Here is a 17114-nt window from a genome sequence, read left to right on the forward strand (position 1 = left end):
ACTCTGCCCTTGTAGCATGAAAGCAGCCATACAATACCTAAATGAGTGGACATGGAGATGTTTCAGTAAAACTTTATTTACAATACCAGGCTGTGGGACAATCTGGCCGTAGCTTGCTGACCCTTGCTGTAACGCATTATCATAAACTCTAGTAGCACAGCATTCTATGCTTAGGTAAGAACAGAGCCCTCCAACAGGAGAATCGGTGGGTGAATGTGAAGAATAGTACACAATAAATATTTGGAGCTGTTTCAAATTTTTGTCTTGGAACAAATGGGGGAGAAAATGACTTCTTCAGTATTTTCTGGTATTTCTATTAAAATGGGGGTAGAATGAAACATCCCAGAGTAAACAACCCATCAAGCCAACACTTTTCTCTGATGAAAATTACGGATGCTGGCTAGACTATGTGCATTTATATTTAATATTTAGTCTCATCTACATAAATTCACATACTCAGGCAGACTGGGAGTCTATACTGGGATCGCTAAAGTCTGTCTATTCAGAATACAGAGAAGAAAAGGGAATAACATGCTGGCAGAACAGTCAGAAAAAATAATCAGCAAGAAAGAAATCTATCTCATTAATCCTGAAAGGCAGTGGTTTTTAATTCTCTTTCTTGGGTCATGGTGCTGATCACTGTGATGGGACAGCAAGGTTCAACCCCAGGCACTCATTTCTAGTAATTAGTTCAAGTACTGATAACCGATTTCAAAGCTTGTGGACAGCAACGTGCTGGGTCAAATCCGTATGGGGATGTGTATTTAAAGACAAAAACAAAAACAGCTCCACATATCAAATCCTCTGTTTCAAGTTATTTAAGATGCATGCTTTTCAGAACAGAAGAGTTACATGTGCCTTTGAGGTTTTCTTCCAGAGAAGTTTTATTTATTGAAACAAATTAAGTCTAATTTCTGCTTTGCCAAACACAAAAACAACAAAAAACAAAGACAACCAACTCTCTCAGTGTACTCAGTGTTTTGAATCAGAAAACAAAATCCAAAATATTATTGCTATAATGTGTTGCAGTCATGGTCTACACCAACTAACAGATGTTGCCGATCCAAAAGCAAAACAACAACAAAAGCTTCGGAGCGCTCCATGTAGACATTAGTTCTTGCATATTAGCAAAATTAAAACACATGGGCCCTAACCTGTTCCCAGCCTCTCCAGGGGATTCTGCCTGAGGAGTAAGGTAATCAGATCCTGGGCATCAGGTGGGGGTGCCTCATCCTTCTCAGGCCAGTTGATCTCATCTAGAAGGAAGAAAAGTTGTTTATAAGCATATTGTTTACAAGCTACTCCAGGTCCCAGCAGCATGGATATTACGTGGGAATTTGTCAGAAAGGCAGAGTTTCAGGCCCACTCCAGACCTACTAACTCAGAGTCTGCATTTCAACAAGATCTTCAGTTGATTCCTAAACACAGTCATGTTTGAGAAGCATTGTTTTATAAGACATAAGTAGCACAGACTTTTTACAAGGTAGGAAGAGAATATTTCAATAAGCCGATCTTTCGTTTGCTTTTTAAATTCATTTTTCTTTCCAAGAATTGGTTTCCAAAAGTTGCCTCTCTAGTTATTAAAAGAATTAAAATAATACAAACTCTAAACACCTGCATTTCAGGTGGCTACCTATCTAGGGATTATCTCAGGGTAAGATAATTAATTTCCACAACTGAGAATTTAGCCACAGCCATGTAATTCTTCAGCTCTAGGAAGCAAAAAGTAATTTTGTAAAAATAATTATTTCTAGGGAAAAAAAAGGTGAAAATGCTAAGAAAGAAGAAGAAAAGGAAGAAAAAGAACAATAATAAGAAGAAACAACAAAGAAATCATAGTAATGGAAGTATTTAAAATCTGTCATAAATATTAAGAATACATTCTCATTCTGAAGGAGTTTGCCTGAAGATAGGTGTGCATGCTTGTGTGTACGGAAATGCAATAAAAACATGAGTTATTTCTGTGTGTGCCTGCCTCTAGCTTCCTCTGCTGCAGTTTAAATCTGATTTGGAAAATAAAACATGAATATGCATCTGAGCCGTAAGGCATCAAGAACAAAGCCAGCATTTGCTGCTTGTGTTAATTAAACAGTTGATTCCCTTTGCCATTCAGGCCTTAGTATATCAGAAAACAGCCTAGTTATAAATCCATAAACAGCTCAGATATTGTATAAAGGGGTCATACACTGCAGGCAGCTCACAAATCTGCTTTGTGAAAGTTTACAAATATGCCAGGCTTGCAAAGTCAGTGATAGGAAAGAATGCTGTGATAAGGAGCTCCTCATATGCAAAATGAATTTTTCCCCTACTTCCACTGCTGGACCCTGTAAACACAGTCCAAATAGACTGTAGATGGCTGATAAAGATGTCAGGGATGCCTGACAAACTTTCGGGAAAAGAGGCCTTTTTGATCTATGTTACAGGAAAATTTATAAAATCAGCAGGTAGGGTAGTGATAGACCCTATTTAATTATCATTTAGTTTTGCCACAAGCCATATAACAATAGTTAGGGTCAGCTTGCAGGTTAATTTCTAAAAGTTATGAATTTTAAATGAAAGATCAACAGCTGTTATAGAAATAACATTGCGCCACAACAACTACCAATGAAATCATTAACAATCTGTGGATTCAATTTGCTTCTTTCCCAGTCTCATTATTCATTATTTGGTAGACATTTGTTTTAGGGTTTATTACATTTTTGTTAATTTCTTCATTATGCCATTAGCCATTTTCCCCATTTATGTAAACGTTACCCACATTAACCTTTTCTTCCCTGGCGCAACTTTCCTATCATGGAAAGGAAGACTGGATGGCAATTAAATTCCTATAAACCCCACACCAATTTCCTTTGCAGAAAAAGCACACAATAAAAAATGGTTTTGTTGCCAGTACATTTCCAAATTCTATGTTAACAAAATTTCCTCAGATCAATTCTCAACAAAAATTGCTCTCTTGAGATGAAGAATGTTAGTTATATGCTTCGATGAATGAATTCTTTTAATTTGTTGGCTCAACTGTTTGATAAAGGTTAGCATTTTAGTAGTAAAAACTGTGACACTCAACAGATTTACATTAAAAAGCTGCTTCCCAACAGTGACTTAAAGATAACTCCTGATGATATTTACCACTGATGACTTGTCCAAACAGCTCTTCTGGAGTATCCCCAAAGAACGGCACGCATCCAACCAGAAATTCATAGAGAATAATCCCCATGGCCCACCAGTCCACCGGCTTTCCATAACCCTGCCTCAGAATCACTTCTGGTGCAATGTATTCAGGTGTGCCACAGACCTAAAAGATAATTGCAATATTAGAATAATTGGAATATTAGACGTGAATTAAAATGAGCAAGATGGCTAGTCACCAATTATTTTGCCCAGAATGCACCTGCTCAACCACATGCAACCACATGGACAAAGAACTTAAGAGCAAACAGCCTAGTTACAAATCCATAAACAGCCCAGATATTGTATAAAGGGTCATACGCTGCAGACAACTCACAAATCTGTTTTGTTAAAGTTTACAAATATGCCTGGCAATAATTATAAGAAGGTATTTAAAATACCAAGGCAAAGAATTATTACCAAAGATGGAAAGTTTACAGTTCTGCTCTAATGTTAAAATTGTATGTAATGTTTATTTTCAAATTGAGAATTTGACCCTGTTTTGTAGTTTTACCTATTATACAATATTAAAACCATTTATAATCCTTATATTTAAAATAATAATGCATTTTTAAGTTTGTCATTGTCAGAGATCGTTTTAGTATCTATATAACCAAAATACATTCACACACAGGTTATTTCATAAAAGCAATGACAGTTGAGATGTGTTTACCTTAAGTAACTTTACAATGAACAGATTGTGGGCACATGGTAATGAGGCATGCTTAAAGGGAAATGGGCCGTGGCTTGGATTTAGCACCTGTGATGGTACAATGCATCATGAGTTTCACGAGTACTCTACTGAGACTCCTGAATTCCTTACAAAAACAGTTTTCCATTTGTCTTTCTCACATTCTCACTTGTGTACAATTAGATCGTTCGTCTTGCTAATAGATCATAATGTTGGGGGAGGAATGTAGAGGGAGCACACAGTTCAAAGAGGCCCAGGGAGAAAAATGGGAGCAATTTGCACTTTATTAAATGTAAGGTTTATACAGACATCTAAACCACCAGCATTAACGTGGAGATGGCCCACACAAGTTGATGCTGAACTTTACCAGCAATACCATACTTTGTATTTCTCAATAAACTAAATGGCACCCAAGCTTACCTGTTTATCCAGGAACTCTCGAGCATCCTTCTCAATATGACCCTCATAAAGATTGGTAGTCATGCTCATTAGTCCCACCTTAGATAATCCAAAATCTGTCAGCTTTATGTGCCCCATGGAGGTAACCAACAAGCTATGAGGCAGAAGGACATATAACACATTAATCACTTCATAAGCTGGTTATCTATTTTAGTTTCCCCTCTACCCCTATCCATTTCTAAGACTATTTAATAAATGGGCATCAAGCTTATTATAAAACCCAGCCCGGAAAGAGATGAAGTCACACAAAGATGTCAAATACTTGCATCTAGCAGCTGAGTGTAATTCACAAGGGAGGGCTAGAGACAAGGCATAGCTAATCTTTGTTGAAGCAGCCACATACAGCATCGTTTATAACACTTTGAAACTCTTAGAAAAATTCAAGTATAAAACTCTGATCCCTTTCCATTTTCATAAAAAGAAAATAAAAAAGAAAGGGCATACACCAGGAACTAAGTAACTTATTTGTTATTCAAACGAGACATAAGATAAAGAAAAACAGGCAAATATTATATTGTTTCAGATTTCAACTTCCAGCTCTAATTTAAATTTCTACTTATTAAGCACAAAACCTATATTTCCTACACATGCAAAGAATCTGCAACTGAATATATTTAAAACCTTTCATTTTAAGTGGAAAAATAAAATTTTAAAATAGTATATATAGTATTGCAGTAATTTGAAAAATAAAAGAATAGAGATATTTTTTAAAAAAAACTACTGGATGGAAATATCTCAAAATTTTAATAGTTGTCTTTGGTAATATTGTGGATACTGTTTTTGGCTTTTTTTTTCCCCCTGAATTTTTCAAATATTCTGGAATGAACTTGGGTCAACTTTATCGTAAACGTTTCAGCACACTTAAAGTCTTTACATATTAATATGTAATGTTTTCAGAGGCATTCAAATTATTGGAGAAGGCATGAAATATTTAATAAATGGTGTCAAGATGAATAGCTAGTCATCTGGGGAAAAAAGTCTATCTCAAATCAGACACCAAAATGAATTTCACATAAATTAAACATTAATAAAAAATTAAATTGTGAGTAAAACAGAATGTAGTATCAAGCATTTCATCTTGGAGTAGGAAAGAGTAATCTAAGTATGACATCAAATAAAGAAACTATCCAGAAAACAACTAGTAGCATTCTATGAAGCTATTATCACATTTACATCATTTTTAAAACTTTAAAAAAATTAACTCTGGCTTTATCGTTATCTTTTTCTCTTGTTGCTGATAAGTTATTAATACAAGCATCATTGGGGGTGAGGAGCTAGGGGAGGGATAGCATTAAGAGAAATACCTAATGTGGATGACAGGTTGATGGGTGCAGCAAGTCACCATGGCAATTGTATACCTGTGTAACAAACCTGCACGTTCTGACCTTCTGCACATGTATTCCAGAACTTAAGGTATAATCATAAAAAAATATATATACACATCATATCCTTTTTTCCATGAGTTTCCTGAACTTCACATAAGGATATCCTTTAAAGGTTTACATAAAAATTACCATATATATTGTTAAAACAACTCATTTTGGACATTATGTATGGAAGAATTTTAAACTGTACATTGCATTAAAAGAAAACATCTTTATAAACATACAAAAACTTTGTATTGGGCAAAAGAAGACATATATTTGATTTGTGTACATACTTGTCTGGTTTCAAATCCCTGTGTACGATTCCATAATTATGTAAATATTCCAAGGCCAAGACTGTCTCAGCAAAGTACATTCTGGCCATATCAACAGGGAGAGGACCCATGTTTTTCATTAAAGTAGCACAGTCTCCCCCTATAACACAGGAAAAAGAGTTAGTAGCTACAGCATCAAGGCTTAATGAAGACCATCAGTTTAGACTACAGAATTTCAAGGTGAAATCATCTCTACTCACAGCATATCATAGTCATAACTAGAGTCTGTGTGCTAACCTATCATGTTTCTAACTAAGCTATGGTATGGAGAAGATACAGATTTTTATTTAAGAAGTAGTATTCATAAGAGAGAAGGTTTGGCTCTGAAGTGAAACTGTACTTTGAAGAACTGCTAGCATAATTTTAGGATTATGGTAACAATTTAAAATATACCAGCATAAAACATGGATTCTAGAATCACACTACCTGAGTCCAAATTCTAGCTCTGCCTCTTACCAAGCTATTCTTGGTTTCTTCATCTGTAACATGAGGATGGTAATAATGTCATCCTTGTTAGAATTCTCATGAGAAGAAAACGAGATAATCTATATAAACAACTTAGGATATTGTCCAACACATATCACATATTAAATATGTGATAAATGTTAGTTATTGTTTTTGTTAAGATAACAACAACAGAGTTTAAAAAGGGCAAAATATTGGTGTGGTAGAAAGAACACTGGGCGAAAAAAAGGCAAGCTATGTTTTTGTCTTTTATCTACCACTCAATATCTAGTAAGTCTTCCTTTCTTGGACTTTATTTCACTCATCTATGAAATGGAAAGATTAAACTAAAAGGATATCTAATGTTTCTTTGAGTTTCACAGCTTTGGGATTCTGTTCAGTGACAACAGCTTAAGTTATTCATCTTAACTTTATGTCAACAAGTCATGGTCACTTGAACTCATAAACGTAATGTAAAACTGATAAAAATAAGATTACTGGGAGCATTGAAAAGGTAGACCACAAGCCTCTTAAAGAAAGAAAGAAAAAAGCTGCAAATCAGGAAGACTGGGTGCATTTTCTTGAATGCATCTCCTTTTCCCTTTTATTTCATACCATAGACTGAAAAGAATATATATTTAATTCTTTCTGTAAGAAGACTAATTGTGATGAGTACTTTTATATGTAATAAAAATAAGTAGAAAAAAAAATCCCATCACCTATATTCCAACTTTAATGACCAATTGAGAGGAGGTAGTTAGGATTAAAAACTATTAAAAAAGATAAACAACCTTTTTCCAGAGAGCACTAATTTTCCCTTTGTTACAGTAGAGCAGGCACTTTACAAGCAATTATCAGAAGATAATGACTGGGAATGCAGCCATCTCATTGCCTGGATTCAGTTCCTAGGTGGATACAGCCATTATGTGGCACAAATACAGAAAGCTTCAACAACACAAATGGGCAAGGGATTTCTGGGTACAGGTGTCGTGTTCTCTGTGCCCAATACTGATATACCTTCCACATACTCCATGACCATGCAAAGGTGGCGCCTTGTTTCAAAGGAGCAATACATGCTGACAACAAAGGGGTTTTCTGCGAAAGTCAGGATATCTCGTTCCACAAAGGCCTGCTGGATCTGGTTTCGAAGGATGAGGTTCTGTTTATTAATCTTCTTCATGGCAAACCTCTGCCGGGATTCTTTATGCCGAACAAAGTAGACTGCCCTGAAAAGGAGCACAAGTATTGAGGTTGGCAGGAACAGAGAAAGTAAGGATGTTTTTGGGATACAGTAAACCATGTAAATTAACTCTTTAAAAGTTCCCATGGCAGGTGGAATTTAGCTCACACAAGCTGGCAGCTACAAACATCCCATCCCAGGCTAAGCTCCTTTGGCTAGATTGATTTTTTTTTTTTTCAAATTCTTTCAATTAAAGGTCAAGGGTCATATTCAGGCATCACATTCATCTTCACTGGTGAAGAAAGGAAATGAGCAGTCCCCAGAGTGAGGTATTTCCTAATAGGTAGCTGAGCTGACATTTTCAGTTTCTCCACAAACACATCAAAATCCAATATGTAAGTCAGAACAGGAAAGAATTAGCTTTTTTTTCTTTTTGGGATGAAGTCTTGCTTGGTTACCCAGACTGGAGTGCAGTAGCACGATCTCGGCTCATTGCAATCTCCGACTCCTGGGTTCGTGCGATTCTCCTGCCTCAGACTCCTGAGTAGCTGGGATTGCAGGTGCACACCACCATGACCAGCTAATTTTTTGTGTGTTTTTTAATAGAGATGGAGTTTCACCATGTTGGCAAGGCTGGTCTCAAACTCCTGACCTCAAGTGATCTGCCCTCCTCAGCCTCCCAAAGTGCTAGGATTATAGGTATGCACCACCATACCCTGTCCCTAAAGCAATAATTTTCTAAATGATACCCTTGGGATCTGCAAAAATAACCTATAGCTTTTTAGAGTATCTGGCTTCCAATTTAGAATAATTTACTTCCAGTGAAATTTCCAGATAAATAAGAAGTATGTGACACATTATATGGGGCTGTTCTGCAACAAAGGGTAACATATTTCCTCACTGCAGTCCTCAGCACTGCTACCCCCATGGCTGTTTCAACAGGAAAGGCACTTCCTGGCATAACAGGAGGCCAGTGATGGAGCTGCATTTCTGTTCTCTCAGACCCAAAGTCAAGGTGTCAGGGAACTTTACTACCAGACCAGGTGGCACTTGATTTCTGCCTAAAGTCTCAACAATACTTTATAGAGCCAATTATGTCTGGGTAAAGACAAGGGACCCACTGAGGCTTGGGGTAATGTAAAGATAAGAACTAGAAAGAGGAGTCTTAAAAGCTCATCTGGAAATGACGAGCAACAAGGAACATGTCTTAGATGGGCTCCTTCCTCACAAGTCCTCCTCAACTGTTAATATCATCGGAGAACAAGTTTGAAATGTCTAATGATCAAACAAGAAATAATTTGCCTGAGGAGCCGCCAATCACAGTAAAGTTTGTCCAGTGCCCACCTTATAAAACAGGGGGTATGTGATCTGAGATGCGTTTTCTACTAGTTACTTAACTGTCCCTGAGCAAGGACTGCAAGGGGGCCTAGGACACCCTATGCTTCTGCTCTATCAGTATATCAGGGTGATTCACCAAAATAAATCTCAAGCATATTCAATCCCAGTTTAGTCAACATTAACATTTTCCCTTAAGTATTCAGCTAGGAATTACTTTTTCTTTCATATATGTGTATCTTTATCTCTGTCTTCCCATCATGCTCATCTTTTTCCTTCATTTGGCATATTATACATCTACATTTTTGTCTCGGTCTAAACATTATTATTATCATTTTGCTTTGCTCACATTTTTCTTCTCTTCTCATTTCTTTTGTTTTCGAGTTCTTCCTTCACCGTATAGTAAAAAGCTCTCTTAACCACACTCCCCATAATCAATCCACCGAATGATCCAGTGCTGCCATTCCCACTATAAACCAGCAAGCTGGGTGCCCAACGTTTTCTACGCTGACTGGTAATCCTCTTCAGGATAACCAGAGCCTTGGGCTCTCACCATTCTGAGGGATTCCCACATCTGTTCTGCTGGCTAGATTTGATATTAAGATTAATTTAAACAAATACTTAAGCTGATGAAACACGAGTATAAAAAGGGAAAGGACTGTTTAACAAAAAACTAAACAAATTTTTTAGAAAGTCTTAATAAATTTGAGTTACTAAATAAAATCCTTGTTGATTTAATGTGGGTGACAAGATTTGCAAAAATTGAAAAAAATAACAAAAATCTAGATTCCTACATTCATATTGCTTCAGGTTTTTGTTTCACCATTAAAGCTAAAATTGGAAAACAGAAACAATGTATTGTAAGTCTGGTTCATATTGTCTTTCTTGAAAAGATTTTCCATCAAAAGACTGGAAATTTACATATATTTCGGTTAAATTAAAATGTTTAAAATACGTGACTTTTAAAAGTTATTTCCTACTTTGATCAACTTTTAAATTAAACAGCCAACTACAGAGTTGCTCCTAATCAGATGATGGTAGCAGGACAGAGATACAAAGGAGCACAGGAAATAACCTGGCCATCCCTTAAACAGAAGATAAACATTGATAAACAAATGTTTTTCAAACAGGGAATACATATTTTAAAATGAAAGCAAGAATGTAAAATACTGACAGGGAGGAACCAGTATCTTTCCGTTATAGCTTGCCTATTCTCGAGAGTCAATTGGCATGCAGCTTACTTTCTATCTCTTCCTTCAATATTTGGTTTGGAGTAAGTTTAGTGCTGAGGAGCCTTAGACATAGATTATGAATTTCACAGATGCTCACTAGGTGGCTATTCTGATTTTCAACTGAAAATCACCATTTCTTACATAAACAACTGCTCTGCAATATGTTTGAGAAAAGGAAGTGAAGGAAGAAGAATGGACTTATACATGATTTTATGAAAGAATAAAAGACAAATATGCCTCAGGCCCAATTTGACCAGCATCCTGACTGGGTCTCTGTGGCACTCAGATTTTTCAGTTCATAAAATTTTGTTTGACATTCTGCTTTCCCTTGCTATGATGTGCTTAAAATAACCAGTTAATCCTTGGGACCAATTTAAAAGAATCTTACAGGTAGCTTGAAATATCACTGCCTCAGGACATGCATGTCTTGATCAAGTAACAGAGGTCAGACTTCCTAATTAGAATTAGTTGTAGGTGGATTTTCTGTTTGCTTTCTTGTCTGTTTTTGAGTTTTTACATTTCTGTATTGCTTTGGGAATATTATTCGTCATGTTGAAATTTGTTTATTGAGTAATAATTGTTGCCTCTCACATATACCTTTCCTCTTTTAAGTTGATGTTCCCAATCTGCTTAAAGTTACCAAAGTGAGAGAGAGAGACAGAGAGAAACAAGGAGAGATATGACAGCCAGGCATATAACACTGTTAAGTGGACTGGAAAGCTTCCAGTGTTAAAAGTTGCATTGAACCAATATGGCTTCATGTTTCTTCTCTGCTTTCTGGTCCCAGAGGTTGTGCTTTCTTTGAAGAGGCTGCTTCTGCCTCTCTTCCTACACTGACCTCCCTGTGAAACAGGAAAACCCAAGGGTAGAAGGTGGGGGGCGGGGAAGAGGTAACCAACAACCCTAGTACTCTCCGAGCCAAGCTTCTCCCCACGCATGCAGAACTGAGATGTGGGAGGGTGGAGCAGAGTGGAACTAGAAGCTGACAGGATCTGGAGCAGAATGAATCAGGCCTATTGTGAGCATGAATGTCTAGCGTGTATAAAATTATGCACGACTCTGAGAGCCCAATACGTGACTCGGTGCTAGCAAATCTCCACGTAGGAACGAGGGTGTGTGTGCCAGAGGACAGCTGAGAGAAGGGCTACAGGGAGAGCATGTGGGAAATGGGACGTATGCCACTTGCGCACATGGGCCTCTCTGGGACATGTCCTGGGCCCCTTCACAGGTAACAGAGAATCATGTGTACCAGGATTAAAAGGAAAGGAAAAGTGAGGAAGAAATGGTGGGCCTTTCAAATTTAGTTTTTTACTTTTAAAATTTTAAGTCAATTTTATTCTTTTACTCTGAAAACACCTGAAGTTATGACTTAAAGATCTTGGTGGAAGTACTCACTGGAAGAAGTAGGACATCTACACCCCAATTAGTATGGCTAAACATTTTCACAAATGGATACCTTACAAAGAGAAGAGAGCTCCTCTTAGAATCAGGATATCTATGACTCTATCTCCGGGCCTCTCGTTTCCTACATGTGAGTGGAAATAATATCAACTACCACACAAGGGCTCTGTGAGAAGGGAACGTACATAAAGAAACCAGTGCAGTGCCAGGCACACGGCGCCAGCTTTCTATAAAGCACTAAGTTGGCAAAAAGGCACATTTCACTTCCAGTCAGCGAAATGTTCTGTTCTGTTCCAGATCAGAGGCATGTTAAACAGAGAAGGAAATCAGATGTTTATCAAATTGGCTTTATAACATGAATTTTCACCAAGTATGATGCTGAGAAAGCCATGTGTGTTTTAGCACTACAGATAGAAACCCTTCCTAATGACAGGGTTAGTTCCCAGCTGCAGCAATTTTTGAGGCATCATGGCATGGGTGTCTCTCTGAGCCACTGATGTGAGTGGCAGACCCTGTACGTGGATACCTAAGAAAGCCTCTAGAAGCCCAGTTCAGCCACCTGTAGTGGATACATTTGTTCAGCCAGTTCCCATAAGCCTACAATCAGCCTCACTGACTGGGTGAAACAACAGGGGTAGTTCCATTCAAATTTCAAATTAAAGATTATTAAAATGTAGAGAAAATCTATCAGAAATATAATGAGAGATTAAATATGAGAAGAGAGAAGGAGAAAAAAAAGAGTTTTGGCTGATCAGCAGAGGCTCCCACAGGCAGCTTGTGAGTCCATTAATGACTTGGCCTGCATCCTGGGTGTTTACTGATTCACAGCTTGTTGAACTTCTTGTATATTCCCAACTACTCCCTAAAGTGTGATATACCTCATCTACTATGCAGTGGTTTAATTGCACTACAAATGGGTTTACTCAACCGGTTAGAACTCCAAATACTGCTAAGATAGATGCCCGAATTTTTAAAAGCGGTGCTTCACAGATAATCTTATTCCAGAATTCCACTGCTAATAAAATCTGGCAGTGCTCAAACCCATACACCCATTAAATCAAAGTTTAATCTTCTCCCTAATGAATAAAGAAATCTCCAAGTCATTTCCAAAAGTGTAAAGAATTAAAAAACAAATGATAAGCAAATAGGAACCACAAAGAATTGCATGCTAGAACCATCTTCCTAGATAGAAAAGTTTCAATTAAGTCCTTGAAAAATAAAATACTGCAAAAATACAACATCAGAAAGCATTTATGAGCCACAACAGGAAATATGGTATTTGACATATCCTGAAAACAAATCAGTGAAGCATAGAAGGGACTCACAAATATTTAAGTTCCTAAGTTAATGGTGTGGAAAATATTTGAGGTGAAAAAATGGTAACAGAAACATCCCTTGTGGCACAACAAAAACCTCTTTTATTTCATCTGCTCATCTGTGTGGTAAATGGCAATAAATGTCTATGAGATTGTTTATTGCTCTTCATATACAGATGGAATTGGGATTAACACTTAATTAAACTAGAATTCTTGGGCTATCTAAAATGGATCAGGTCATAGTTTGTGCATTAATTACCTTCTAAACTATTAGTAACTCAGATGGATCTTGTCACTATTTACTGCCACAAGGAGGAAACTGTGCGTCTATAAAAATGGATCAAGGAAGGAGCACTATTAATATGATTAGATTAGAACATACAGTTCAATTTTGAAAATCCTAGTGTAGGAGTTAGAAGCTGCAGTGGGTAAGCTATGACTGCACCACTGCACTCCAGCCTGAGGGACAGAGCAAGATCTTAGGATGGTGAAAAAAAAAAAAAAAATAAATAAAATAAAATAAATTAAAAAAAAGACAAAATTAAAAAAAAATTGTGGTAATAAAAATAAAGACTAAAAGATTGCTAAACCTTTTAATTTAATTTAAACTAAAATTGCTCTTAATCAAACTTGTCCAACCCTCGGCCACGGAGCTGCATGCAGCCCAGGATGGCTTTGAATGCCGACCAACACAAATTTGTAAACTTTCTTAAAATATTATGAGTTTTCTGTGATTGTTGTTGTTGCTGTTCATCACCTGTTGTTCATGTTAATGTATCTGATGTGTGGCCCAAGACAGTTCTTCTTCCAATGTGGCCCAGGAAAGCCAAAGGATTGGACACTTCTGCTCTAAACTTTCAACCAGGCTTATTTAAAAACATTTATCTTAAGGTTGTCTGCTGGTCAGACAGGAAATACAGGCTGTCATGTAGTAATACCATATAGAAAATTATAAATATATGATTATATATAATACGGTATTTAATATATACATATATATCTCAGTCAAGAGTCAGGTACTTCTTTTAACCCAAAAGGGCAAAAACAAAGGGGGCAGAAACAAGAGTAAACAAAATTTTTCGTTTCAAGTCTTCCTCTCCAACCCTCTAAAGTAACTCCTTGGTCATGTGGCATGGTTTCTGATGAGCTGTCCAGTAAGAAGTGATTTCGGCTGCACAGCACAAGCCTCAGGGAAGCAGCAGTGATCTAAAAAGTCAAGTCCCTATACAGCATCTATTTGGCCTTAGATAAATGTGAAGAATAAATACATTACTTGAGTGTGTAGAAATACAACAGAGAGCTTTTCTTGAATTACTCACCCATAGGCTCCATTGCTAATCAATTTAATCGTTTCAAAATCACTTTCCCGAGGTTTTCTTCGAAGTTTCAGGGAGGCATTAGAGCTCTTGGAAACAAAATATGGACGTTAAAAGGTAGTCTAGAAGAAAATTATTTTATCAGCAAAATAGATACTACTTGAATTACATGCTGTATTACGTAGTATGTTGAAGTACAGTATTCCAGCCACAGGAACCTGAGGGACAGTTTACAGAGCCATCATCCACAGCAATGCCAACAAACTCCTTGTGACATTGTCACTTAGGCAAATCCACATTTCCAGGCAACCAGGGACAATTTCTGATTTTAATTTTGTAAACTACTCAGGATGGTCTTGTCCTACTCTTAACATTTTGAGATTTAACTCCAAAATGCCAAACTTTCCTTTTGGTTTCAGTCAGCCAGAAAAGAATGGGCTGCAGTGACTCTACATGGGGCTCCATCCCTCACATAGCATGTCTCTTTCATTCCTGTGGCAATCTTCATTGCTCAGAAAAGTAGTAGGCAACGCATGGAACACCCAAGTATAGAATGCCTGCCTTTCTCTACTTCCATGCCATAAATTTAACATGGCTAACAAAACAAGTTTCAAAAAGACAGCTCTTCAAAAAGTTTAGCTCAAAGGATACGAACAGAAAAAATGCTTCAAAAAAATTCTCTCGTGCCCCATTTATCTTAGTCTGGAGAGGGAGTTACCAGCTCTTTGCTCCCCTGTGCAAGGGTCCAGAATTCCCTTCCTATTGTTTAGAAGAAATGTCATCATCCTCAACTCAGTACTGTCATTGCTGACCCTGTCATCCCACTCGTTTTTAGAAGACTTGGCTACCCATCTTCCTCTCTGCCCAAGAGCTCTCTATCCAGGGTGACTTCAGTGTCTACAAAGATAACCCACCCAACACTCTGGCCTTGGGGCTATGTGACTTCTTCAATCCAAAACATCTGTCTCCTCTAGACTTCAAGACTGGAACCACTTACTTGTTCAGTCACTTACTATTACTCTTTTAATTTTTTATTCTTTTTTTTTTTTTCCTACTTTGTACTGGCTCAGAAGGTAATTCACTCACTATGACTGCTCCTTCATGGCTCTGGATTGCAAGGCTCTGTACAAGGCTCTCTAATCTCATTAACTCTTCCCTACCTGAGTGATCTTATTTATGTTCATGGATGGCTCCTAAGTCACTTCGACTTCTACCAGAAACTCCCTCTGAGTGTCAGTTGCCAGTTTGATGGATCTTCTTGCATGTTTAAAAGGAACTTTAGTCTTGATACATTCAAAATTATGAATCAGATAATAAAATTAACAATAACAGCTATCATTTATTTAGCACTTACTATGTGATACTGTCCTAACCGTTTTACATAAAAATCTCATTTACGCTTTTATAAACAAGGAATCTGGGGCACAGAGAAATTTCCCCCATCCCCCAGCTAGTAGAAAGCAGAGTATCTTCAAATCCAGGCAACCTGACCCCAGAGCCTGAGTTCTTATCCCCCAGGATACACAACCTGCTCTTGCTTTCCTAACCCCTAATCTGCTCCATTGTGGTTCCTCTTTCGGTGTTCACAATTAAGGAGAATGGCACCAGCATCCAGAGCCTCTCCCCTATGCCACTGCAGCAGCCTCTGAACTGGCTTCGACATGGTCACCCCTCCCTCATTCTCCCACACCACGGTTTTCTGCACTGCAGTCAGTGTGATTTTGTTCAATCCATAGCTCTGATTGTGTTACCTCCCTGTCCACTCTTCCCACCCCCATATATCCATACATCTCCTCCAAAGTTCAATCACTTCCCACTGCTCTTAAAAAACAAAAACAAAACACCTGACAAACATGAAAAACAGGGACCTTAAGCATCCAGTTTTTACCCAAGTGCTCTAGTTTCTCCTGTCTCCCTTGCTCTTAGTCTTCTGATGTACCCTGTGGATGTTCCATTTATCCCTTCTTACCCTAGTAATCTGTTACACTGAGCTCAAGTGCCATTTCCTTGGGAAATTTTTGGGGACTGGACAGACTATGGCAAATATCTTTATGTTATATTCTAGTAGTATGTGGTCTTTTTTCTTCGCAGATCTTATTCCTATTTATCATTTCTATTTTTGCATGTGATTTTTTATTAAGTTTTGTTTCTTTTTGAAGGAAGGGGCTAAAATTGTATGCTTACTGTCTGACACAGTGCCCTCCACATAGAAGCATAATAAACATTTGGTGCATAAATAAACTAACACAGCCAAAATCTCCAGATGCTAAACAGAAAAACCAACATCATATTTCACCAGGAAAGATACTTACACTCACTGATTCATCTGTTTCTGGTGTTTCTGCTGTCCCACTATCGTAGTTTCCCAACTGAGCCATTTCTAAGTTTAAAAAAGAAAGCCAGTAAAGCTTTATAAAAATATCACGATTGGATAAGAATACTAAGCTGAAACAAAAGAAAAATAATTTTTCCCATATTAAACAAACTGCTCTATACTCCAATGTGTCCATGGAAAAATCTTAAATCTAAAAAGAGGCAGCAATTGGTATTTTGAAATTGTTCATTATATACCCGTCGCTGGAAGCCCATTTCTTGCAAACACCTAGACATAGGAACTTTAGAGGCTGGGCATAGGATCTCATTGGCTGATGCAATCACCACAGCTTGGAAAGGCTTCAGTAGGTCAACATCTCTGCTTAGAATCAGGTATCTGAGACAAGCAAGTCTTTCCAGGCTCTGGCAGGCATCAAAGAAGCACTGACTACAACTAGGGAATGATTCTTAAGTTGTGGTGCTTATCTCTTGTTCCATTCCTTCATATCCACTGAGAAATACCCTGCCAAAGACACTAAGAATTTGTCAGAGAGGAAGTAATA

General features: G+C 37.5%; 1 protein-coding gene across 12 annotated transcripts in view; it reads right to left on the reverse strand.

Annotated features, from left to right (window-relative positions):
* MAST4 (microtubule associated serine/threonine kinase family member 4) overlaps positions 1-17114 on the reverse strand; it is a 581430-nt gene that overhangs the window by 31960 nt on the left and 532356 nt on the right. For all 12 annotated transcript variants that reach the window (XM_032280717.1, XM_032280635.1, XM_032280549.1 and 9 more), the window contains 7 exons: positions 16551-16618; positions 14242-14327; positions 7476-7684; positions 5976-6114; positions 4277-4409; positions 3127-3292; positions 1155-1256 (listed from right to left, as the gene is read on the reverse strand). In XM_032280717.1, the coding sequence (XP_032136608.1) occupies positions 1155-1256; positions 3127-3292; positions 4277-4409; positions 5976-6114; positions 7476-7684; positions 14242-14327; positions 16551-16618 (903 nt within the window). The remainder of the gene's footprint in view (positions 1-1154; positions 1257-3126; positions 3293-4276; positions 4410-5975; positions 6115-7475; positions 7685-14241; positions 14328-16550; positions 16619-17114) is intronic.

The sequence above is a fragment of the Sapajus apella genome, unplaced genomic scaffold (genome assembly GCF_009761245.1).
Source record: "Sapajus apella isolate SASKATOON/1434 unplaced genomic scaffold, GSC_monkey_1.0 scaffold1, whole genome shotgun sequence".
In the NCBI taxonomy this organism is placed as follows: Eukaryota; Metazoa; Chordata; class Mammalia; order Primates; family Cebidae; genus Sapajus; species Sapajus apella.